The sequence below is a fragment of the Lepus europaeus genome, chromosome 7 (genome assembly GCF_033115175.1).
Source record: "Lepus europaeus isolate LE1 chromosome 7, mLepTim1.pri, whole genome shotgun sequence".
NCBI lineage: Eukaryota > Metazoa > Chordata > Mammalia > Lagomorpha > Leporidae > Lepus > Lepus europaeus.
Window position 1 is genome coordinate 81,720,562 of NC_084833.1, and position 11,258 is coordinate 81,731,819.

At 39.2% G+C, this 11,258-nt stretch overlaps 1 protein-coding gene across 1 annotated transcript in view; it reads right to left on the reverse strand.

The window, feature by feature from the left end:
* The window catches only part of LOC133763867 (small ribosomal subunit protein eS25-like), a 38,647-nt gene extending 27,389 nt beyond the window's left edge, over positions 1–11,258 (reverse strand). The window contains exon 1 of the mRNA XM_062197583.1: positions 10,918–11,258. Within this exon, the coding sequence (XP_062053567.1) occupies positions 10,918–11,222 (305 nt within the window). The 5' untranslated portion in view covers positions 11,223–11,258. The remainder of the gene's footprint in view (positions 1–10,917) is intronic.

Sequence of the window (11,258 nt, forward strand, 5' to 3'; positions counted from 1 at the left end):
TCACTGATCAGTCTTAAATTAGAAGTCAGGCAGCTTTCAATCTTCTGGGACCCAACAGTAAGTGGAATTATCGCTCCAGGAAGCAGAGAAGAAAATAGTGCAAACAAAGTACCATCACACTATGGAGTGGGTGGATCAACCTTGCGGATGCCTACTCTTCTGCTGCACTTCCCAGGCTCCCAAACCAACACAGCCCTTCTCCTGCATATTCTACTTTGGCTTGCATTTCCTGTTAAGTGCAATTAAAGACACAGAAAACCACCAGCAAATATTCCAGTGAGCAGTATGACAGTGGCCATTCCAAAGTTGCTAGCAAATGTGCATGGTGCCACTAATATATAATGTGCAACCTGTACAACTACACTGAGTGAGCTATGGAGTAGAGCAAGTATTTTTACAAATACAATGTTTCTGTTTACCCTGTTTGTGTACCTGAGAGCTTTGAAAGGAAAGATTGATACAGATTATAAAGATAATTGAAAATGAATCTTGATGTGAATGGAGGGAAGAGGGAGCGGGAGAGGGGAGGGTTGCAGGTGGGACAGAAGTTATGGGGGGGAAAAGCCATTGTAACCATAAGCTGTATTTTGGAAATTTCTATTCATTAAATAAAAGTTAAAAAAAATTGATAATGTCCGAATGTCCACTGATTATTCATTCCCTCAATCACTTATCAATATATGCAAATGAGCAAGGTAGTTGACTTCACACTTAAGTAGAGACTGATAAGAAATGAATCAGATCAATATCTAATATGAGGATAAATAATATGTTGCAACTAAAAACAAACTGAAGCAGAAAGAGATACAACGGCACTTTGTGGAAGGCAGCATTAAAAGATACATTTACTTTGGTGCAAAATATTGCATTCTCCTGCATCTAGGAGGCATCTATTTCATAAGCTGGGGAGTAGGTGTGGGATGTTTTTTTTTTAACTTTTATTTAGTAAATATAAATTTCCAAAGTACAGTTTATGGATTACAATGGCTTTACCACCTCATAACTTCCCTCCCACTCGCACCCCTCCCATCTTCCGCTCCCTCTCCCATTCCATTCACATCAAGATTCATTTTCAATTATTTTTATATACAGAAGATCAATTAAGTATATATTAAGTAAAGATTTCATCAGTTTGCACCCACACAGAACATAAAGTGTAAAATACTATTTCAGTACTAGTTATAGCATTACTTCACATTGGGCAACACATTAAGGACAGATCCCACATGAGGAGTAAGTACACAGTGACTCCTCTTGTTGAGTTAACAATTTGACACTCTTGTTTATGGCATCAGTAATCTCCCTAGGCTCTAGTCACAAGGTGCCAAGGCCATGGAAGCCTTCCGAGTTTGCCGACTTTGATCCTATTCAGACAAGGTCATAGCCAAAGTGGAAGTTCTCTCCTCCCTTCAGAGAAAGGTACCTCCTCCTTTGATGGCCCGTTCTTTCCACTGGGATCTCATTTGCAGAGATCTTTCATTTAGGTTTTTTTTTGTTGTTGTTGTTGTTGTTGTTGTTGTTGTTTTTCCAGAGTGTCTTGGCTTTCCATGCCTAAAATACTCTCATGGGCTCTTCAGCCAGATCCGAATGCCTTAAGGGCTGATTCTAAGGCCAGAGTTCTGTTTAGGACATCTGCCATTCTAGGAGTCTGCTGTGTATCCTGCTTCCCATGTTGGATCATTCTTTCCCTTTTTGATTCTATCAGTTAGTATTAGCAGACACTAGTCTTGTGTGATCCCTTTGACTCTTAGACCTATCAATGTGATCAATTGTGACCTGAAATTGATCACTTGGACTAGTGAGATGGCATTGGTACATGCCACCTTGATGGGGTTGTATTGGAATCCCCTGGCACATTTCTAACTCCACCATTTGGGCAAGTCAGCTTGAGCATGTCCCAAATTGTACATCTCCTCCCTTTCTTATTCCCACTCTTATATTTAACAGGGATCACTTTTCAGTTAAAATTAAACACCTAAGAATAATTGTGTGTTAATTACAGAGTTCAACCAATAGTACTAGAACAAAAAAAAATACTAAAAGGGATATAGTATTACATTGTACATCAACAGTCAGGACAAGGGCTAATCAACTCACTGTTTCTCATAGTGTCCACTTCACTTCAACAGGTTTCTCCTTTGTTTTTTAACACTATAATTTCTTTCATAGACACTGGAGAGTTCATAATTTTAAAAAATGTTTTAAAGGATTCCAGCTAAAGCAGATGACTGACTCTAGAAAGGCAAACTTGATTCATGGATACTCATGATAAAGCTACTTTCTAAATTCAGGTGAGTAGAGATAGTGGTGTGGCTAGTGTATAGCACCAAGTAAAGGGATCAGATGTGGGCTACAGAATTTCCTCGGAGATACTGCAGGCTTAGTTCCAGAACACTTCAGTGAAGTTAATCCCACATGTTTTCCCTATTCCTAGCCCACATGAGAGTGTGAGTTACACTATACAGTAGTCTATTAGGTCTCCAATAGCATTATGTCTATAAAAGCAGTATAAACAACTTAATTTAACAAGTGCCTTATTGCTAAAACATGCCAATAATCACCTGAGAATTCTAAAAGTTGTAATTTTTTTATGATGAAGGGTCTTTGCCTTTATTTTGAAGGCTGCTAACTGTTCAGAGTGGTGATTGCTAAAAGTTATGTTCAATGTGATAATTTCTTAAAATAAGACAACAACCAACTTTGCAGCATCAGTTGAATTCCTTTCACAAAAGATTTGCGATATGATGATGTTTGATAGTATTTTTATTCACAGAATTACAGTGTTTAATTTTTAAGATTTTTTTTTTACCTGAAAGTCAGAGCTACATAGAGAGAGAAGGAGAGGCAGAGAGAGAGGGGTCTTCCATCTGCTGGTTCACTCCCCAATTGGTCACAACAGCTGGAGCTGCACTGATCCAAAGCCAGGAGACAGGAGATTCTTCTGGGACTCCCAGGCAAGTGCAGGGGCCCAGGCACTTGGGTGGTCTTCCACTGCTTTCTCAGGCCATGTCAGAGAGCTGGATCGGAAGTGGTATAGCCGGGACTTGAACCAGCACCCATATGAGATGCCGGCACTGCAGGCAGCGGCTTTACCTTCTACGCCACAGCACCAGCCCCCAGAATTATGTTTAAAACTGGAGTAAATCCTCTCAAACCCTGCTAACTGCTTTATCAACTAAGTGTACACTCTATGTTAAATTCATTGTTGTCATTTCAACAATGTTGACAATATCTTCACCAGGAGTAGATTGCATTTCTTTTTTTTTTTTTTTTTTTTTTTTTTTTTTTTTTTTTGCTTTTTGACAGGCAGAGTGGACAGTGAGAGAGAGAGACAGAGAGAAACATCTTCCTTTTCCGTTGGTTCATCCTCCAATGGCTGCTGTGGCCAGAGCGCTACAGCCAGTGTGCTACGGCCAGCATACCGCGCTGATCCGAAGCCAGGAGCCAGGTGTTTCTCCTGGTCTCCCATGCTGGTGCATCGTCTCCACTGCACTCCTGGGCCATAGCAGAGAGCTGGACTGGAAGAGGAGCAACCGGGACAGAACCGGCGCCCCAACTGGGACTAGAACCCAGTGTGCCAGCGCTGCAGGTGGAGGATTAGCCTATTGAGCCACGGAGCCAGCCGAGTAGATTGCATTTCAAGAAACCATTTTCTGGGGCCGGCACTCTCGTGTATCGGGGAAAGTTGTCGCCTGCAGTGCCAGCATCCCATATTGGCGCTGGTTTGAGTCCTGGCTGCTCCACTTCCGATCCAGCTCTCTGTTAATGGCCTGGAGGATTTCCCAAGTGTTTGGGCCCCTACACCTGCATGGGAGACCTGGAAGAATCTCCTGGCTCCTGGCTTCGGATCAGCACAGCTCCGGCCATTGCAGCCATTTGGGGAGTGAACCAGTGGATGGAAGACCTCTCTCTCTCCCTCTGCCTCCCTGTAACTCTTCCTTACAAATAAATACATCTTAAAAAAAGAAAAAAAGAAACCACTTTCTTTGCTCATCTGTAAGAAGCATCTTCTCATCCATTAAAGTTTTTTTTTAGATTTTTTAAACATTTAAAATTAATAAATATAAATTTCAAAAGTACACCTTTTGGATTACAGTGGCTTCCCCCCCCCCATAACCTCCCTCCCACCCGCAACCATCCCACCTCCCTCTCCCTCTCCCATCCCATTCACATCAAGATTCATTTTCAATTACCTTTACCTGAATATAACCCTACCATTAAAGTTTTTATGATGAGATTGCAGCAATTCAGCCACATCTTCAGGCTTAACTTTTCATTCCAGTTACCTAGCTGTTCCCATCACATCTGCAATCACTTCTTCCACTAAAATCTTGAATTCCTCAGTCATCCATAAGGATTTAAATCAACTTCTCCAAAACTCCTGTTGGAGTTGTTAGCCTGACCTCCTCTGGTGAATTATGAATGTTCTTAATGGGACCTAGATGGTGATCTTTTCCAGAAGTTTCGCCATTACTCAACCCAGACCCCTCAGAGGGATAGATCTATAGCAGTTATAGCCTTAGGAAATATATCTCTTAAATAAGACTTCAATGTCAAAATTTCTCCTCAGTCTGTGGACTTGATCCATAATGGATATTGTGTGGGCAAGCATGTAAACAACATCAATCTCATGGGTGGGTGACCAGGTGCACTATCAATTGGCAGTAACATTTTGAAAAGAATTTTGGGGAAACAAATATGATAGTATATTTTGAACATTGAAATAGACATTTGGAAAAGTATTCCAATGTTATCCTAACATTTCTCTAATTAAATTATTTAATGAAATAAATTCTCAGAAACAAGCAATATGTTGCATACTATGCAGAAGGTTAAAAATTTTGGTACAAAATTTTGTCTAATTTTTATGCATATTTACATATATATAAACCTTTGTGGTGTGTAATAGAATTTGCTTCTTAATTACCAGAGTCAGAAAACATGACTTTGTGTTATTTTAAAAAATTTGTATTATAGTCACTTGAAAGCTATTGTCACTGATATTAATGCCTGTTAAGTTCTTATAAAAATCTCAATTTTCATAGGGTATTGAAGAATAATTTTATTCCTTTTCTTTTTTGTAATTAAAAAATATTTTTATATATATAAGGTGGACAAATTTCATGTATTTCATATATACAGATTTAGGAGCATAGTGATACTTACCCTTCCTCCCAACATTGCTCACATCCTTCTTCATTTCCCTTCCTTATTCTTTCTTTTAATTTTTACAATGACATACTTTATTTTATAACCATAAGCTTAACCCTCTACTAAGTAAAGAATTCAACAAGTAATAAGAAGGAAATAAAAAAAAACAGGGGTTGGCACTGTGGCACAGGTTAATCCTCCACCTGTGGCACTGGATCCCATATGGGCGCCAGTTATAGTCCTGGCTGCTCCTCTTCCAATCCAGTGCTCTGCTAATGGCCATGGACAGCAGTGGAAGATGGTCCAAGTGCTTGGGCCCCTGCATATGCAGGGGAAGCCTAGAGGAGGATCCTGGCTCATGGCTTCAGATCAGCTCAGCTCCAGCTGTTATGCCCATTTGGGGAATAAATCAGTGGATGGAAGACCTTTCTCTCTCTCTCTCTGCCTTTCACTGTAACTCTACCTCTCAAATAAATAAAATCTTAAAAAAAAAACAACACTTCATCAATAGAGACAAGGGCTATAAACAATCAAATCTCAAAATGTCAATTTTGCTCATAAACATTACATTATTTTATACTTCCTTAGTTACCACAGATCAGGGAAAATATACAATATTTGTCTTTTTTTGGAATTGGCTTATTTCATTAAGTATAATGGTTTCCAGTTGCATCCATTTTGTTGCAAAAGACAGGATGTCATTTTTTGTGGCTAAATAGTATTCCATACTGTATGTGTACCACACTTTCTTTATCCAGTCACTAGTTGATGGGTATCTGGGTTCATTCTGTATCTTAGATACTGTGAACTGAGCTGCAATAAACATGAAAGAACACATACCTCCTTCATAAACTGATTTCATTTTGTTTGGGTAAATTCCCAGGAGTGGGATGACTAAGTAACACAATATACCTACTTTCAGATTTCTGAGGAATCTTCCTACCGTCTTCCACAATGGCTGTATTAGTTTACACTCCTACCAACAGTGTATTAGATGCTAAAATTCATATGGAAACACAAGGCAATCTCAGGGAGCATGTGTATCAGGATCTGGCACAGAGGCTTCCCCAGACCCCATCTCCAAAGGGTCTTCTCCCAGAGTTCAGAGGGAATCGTAAGCTTGCTCTCTTAGAAGGTGCCTTCAGCTCCAATTGCTGATTCCAGGGCACTAGAATGCAAATAAAGGATATGAAGATTTGGGAACAAAAGGGAGAAAAGAAGCTCTTGCTGTTCTTCCAATCAGTATGTCACTGGGTAACTGGGTTTTTAAGTGACTAATTCTTGAGAGAAAGTGAGGGAAGAAAATAAACCCCCAAACAAGCCCAAAACCTAACACAACTGAATGACATGAATGGCCCCAGAAGGGAGAAAGGAAACAAAGCCAGAAGGGGCTACCTCCACCCTTCTGGAAAACTGCACCTAGTAGACATTGAAGCCACCCTGAGCAGGGCCATAGGAAGACACCTACCCTCCCGGTCTGCACAGCCAGTTCTGCTGATCTGGCTGGTGCAGCAGGAAACTTACAAGGAGCAGAGAGGTCTCTATCTGAATGAGCGGTTTTCTATAAAGGCACTTATTTGAGTTTCTTAAGATAGACATAACCCAGAGCATAACCCAGTCAGATGGAAAAGATACACAAGGTCATGTCTGGGGCAAGCTTTCACCTCCTCACTCCCACCAGTGGTCACTGAGGAGGAGGCATCCTGAGCATGTGTGCCAGCTCCTGCCCTCTTGCCTCAGGGCAGCCAGGAGGATTTATCAGGGGCCACAAGTTGGAGGTATCATGCTTCACCTATTCGTCCATTTCCCACTAACACCTCTGGGAACCATTGATATTTTGCTGTCTCCATAGTTATGGCTTCTCCAAGATGTCAAATAGTTGGAATCATACAATGTGTTGCCTTTGCATATTGACTTCTTTCATTAAATAATATGCAGTTGATCTTCTCCCATTTCTTTCCATAGCTTGATAACTCATTTCTTTTAGCACTGAATAATATTCCATCATTGTCTACATGTACCACAGTTTATCCATTCACCAGCTCAAGGACAATTTGCTTGTGACATTCAGCATCTTTTATGTCCATAACTGTACCTTCCCACTCAGGAAAGAAACAAATGGAAGTAAGTGCTGCCTTAGATGTTAAGAAGTAAGAAAATAACTGGGGGTTCCCATGTCGTGTGTCTGTCATTAGCAACATTGGAGGTAAACCTGTCTGTAACAGATGCAAGAGGAAAATCCAGTTAATTCTGATCATGGTAAAAGGTGCCCTTTCTTTAGGTCTTAACCCTACTCTTCCTAGTTGATGATGATTTCACACTCAGGTAGCATAACCCACAGGAAGATTAAGGCTCCAAGGAACCAATCCCTGACACAGGTGTTAAGAACTCTGGTCTTTGCATTGGCCTCCCTGGTCTTCCAAGGCTGGATGATGGGTTTCCAAAACAAGAAGTGGTTCCCCATAACTTCCCTGCAAGTAGGCAAGTGGTAGAACCGTGAAGGGTTGTTTTTCATAAATTTCAAACCTTTCTCTACTTCTGGAACCATCTTCACCTTCTTGCTCCAAGCTCAAAAATGAAAAATCCATTCTTCCTCAGGCTCCTTCATCAAAACTTCCCATGTACTTTTGATTTCACTTGGGTACTATAAAGAAATCTGTTAGATATAAATGTGTCCTTGATGAACTTCTAACATAGGTGGAAAACATCTGGCCCACAGGCCACATAAGGCCCATGAAATCATTTGGTCTGGCCCTGCCAAGGCAACCATAGGCAGGATTTGAAAGTCATCAGATCTATAACAGGCTCATTTTTAAGTTAACAGTTTTGTATAGCCTGCAAATGATATCATAAATATCCAAATGGCCCTTGGCTAAAGAAAGATTCTCCAGCCCTGTGTCCAATCCTTTCTGAGGTTTGATTTTTTTTTATAGAAATATATGATGACCCAGAAAAAAATTTAGTGTTTGCTTTGGATTTGTTATTTATTTCTTTAATCAGTCAATGTTTGAGCACGTACTATATGCTAGACATTCTAGATGATATAGAAATGGGTTGGTGTAAGTTGCAATCTTTCCCTCAAAGGAACTCAGTCTAGTAGGAGGATATAAGTGAAGGTAGTTAGGATAATTCAGGTAGTAGACATTAATGTAACAAGGATTGGAATTGTGCTTTGATACAATCATGTAAAGGTGAATAAACACCTTATTTGTCTGAACTATACAAACAACTTTATGTGGCTCTTGAACTTGGAAGGTGGTGGTATCAAGAGGCACAGCTACTTAGGTCTTGAAGCCCTGTGAAAACCTGAGTCCAAGAAGTAAGCATTTTCCATCCTTGCCACTTCCCCTTTCCATCAGCTGAGCTCAAAAAATCATGCCCTAATCTTAGCTCCTTCCACCCTTACACTCATAACTGAAGTCTAAGATTACAGTTAAATGAACAACAGCATGTTATGCAATATTAAATGGTAGAGAATACCAGTTAGTGTGGTCATAGGCACATAAGAATGACATGTACTAAATGTTTGCTGAAAAATATTTGCTCTGAAAATTAAGATGCATTGAACCTGCATTGCACACCAAATAATAGATTCATTTATTCTAACAAATAATTAAAAGTGCTGATCTTACAGCAAATAAATCAACCAAATGTCAGTAAGCTAAGGAAATTGCTTTTCAGCCTTCTTTGTGTATAATAGTTGGACTGTTAACATCAAACCAGAATAGACTATCTTACCAGCCCATCTTCCTAGAATTTAATGCCTTACCTCACTGACATGGAAGTATTTTTTATTATAGCAGAAGAGAATAATTTCATATCTTAGAAAACAAAATCTCTAATTTGTATACTCTGTGTGGAAGCATAAGACATATTTATGAGTGTTCATCTTGCATTCAATGTATAGTTGTTAAACTTCCATTTATTATCTTAGATACCAAAGTGAGTTAATATTTGTAGTACCTCCCTCATATTATAAATACTTATGTTATTTATTGTGCTTAAAGTTTCAAAAAATAAACACGCACAGCTTAAAAAATAGGATTTCCTTCTGAATTGTTTCAGTGAATGTGTTCCTTATTCTGCCTTATATAACTGTACTAAGAATTATAGCTTTTATTACTGTAAAGAAAACCTTAAGACTTTAGAATGGGCAAAGAGATTACTGGATATCCTTTCAACAAAAGGCTAAAGGCTCCAGGAATTATTTATTTATATACAGAATTGACTTTGACAAAGCTATCTTACAATTCCATTGAGATAAAATTTAACTTGTAGCAAATTGACAGCAATGCAAACATTGTTTTGTCTATTGGGATGTAAATTATGTGGGTGAGTTGGAATAAAATTGACTATTGTCCTAGGAATAGAACAGAAGTTGCAAATTCACTTTAATATTTCTTTACTTGAATTATAATTCATGCATATAATAAGTTTTTAAAAATCTTTGACACATATTCATGTTATTTCTGAAAGTTATAATCCCTATCATTTTTTGAAAATTATCCTTTGATGTCACATTTAATTATAGTCAAAAACTTTGAGTTAATTAGTAACTTGTATTGAATTTTTAATTCGTTAATTAGTAATTACTAAAATATGGAATAGAAATGTGGCCTTCTGACATTTTGGTCAGTGCGGCAAAAAAGACACAAAGTGTTTAGAACATAAGGACAAGGTGCTACAACCAGTTCCTTTCACCCAGATGTTCAAATCATCTGATAGTAATTCATATTCTCAAAAAATATGAAAAATTAAATTAAGAAAATAATCCACATGCTTGTTAGCTAAGGCTATACTGATGGAGACATCCAAACTAGGCAGCAATTGTAAAGGAGGACTAGAAGTGCCTTCTAGTTTCTCTCTTGAGAGAGAGAGAGAAACAGAGACAGAGACAGAGACAGATACAGAGAGATTTTCCAACCACTGATTCACTTTCCAAATGCCCAAAACAGCCACACCTGGGCCAGGCTGATTGAGAGACCAGACAGAACTCAAAACAGATCTCACACGTGGCTGGTAGGGAACCAAGTATTTGAGTCATTATCTACTGCCTCCCAGGGTTCTCATTTGCAGGAAGATGGATTGGAAGCTGATAGCCATGTCTCAAAACCAAGCACTCTGATATGGGATGCATGTGCTCCAAATGATGTCCTGACCATTGCCCCAAAGGCCCACCCCATAAGTATGTTATCCTTTTTGGTGCTATTGTAAATGGAAGTGTTTTCTTAATCATAATGTTTGGTTGTAATAAAATACACACAAAATTGACCGTATTAACCATTTTAAGTGTATATAGATCTATGGCATCAGATACATTCATCTGTGCTTTGCCACTGTCACCAGCTTCCAACTCCAGAACGTCTTATCATATAAACTGAATTCTGTATTCATTAAGCAGCAACTCTCCATTCCTTCCTTTCCCAGGCCTGCAGTAATCACTATACTGCCTCTGCCTTCATGAATTTGATTATTTTAGGTATCTTATACAAGTGGAATCATACAATATTTGTCCTTTTGTATCTGAATTGTTTTATTTAGAATATCTTCAAGGTTCATCCTTGTTGTAGCATGTATAAAATGTCCTTTCTTTTTAAGGATGAATAATAATTTATATATGGATATATTTCAATTTATTCATCCATTTATCTGTCAATGGACATGTGAGTTATCTCCATCTTTTGGTTGTAAATAATACTGTAGTGGAATGAGAAGGCCATGCCAAGGTGGCCACTGGAAAGCGAGCGTCAGTTAGTCAGGAATGGCTTTGAAACCAGTTTGATAAGTCCTTTACTCAGGAGCTCCTGCAGGGCTGCCCTGGCCAGGGACCCGCGGATCTTCAGTCTCTCAGAGACCATGGCCGGAGTTATGAGCTTGTAGTTGGGCACTTCCTTATAGAGCTTGTCGCACGTAGCTTTGTCAAACAAGACCAGATTATTGAGCTTGTCCCGAACTTTGCCTTTAGACCACTTCTTCTTTTTGGCCTTGCCTCCAGACTTGTTCACGGGGTCCTTGTCTTTCTTGGCCGACTTTCCGGCATCTTTTTTCTTCTTGTCATCCTTGGGCGGCATAGCGAGGCGCGGAGAGGAGCAGCGACCACCTCAACT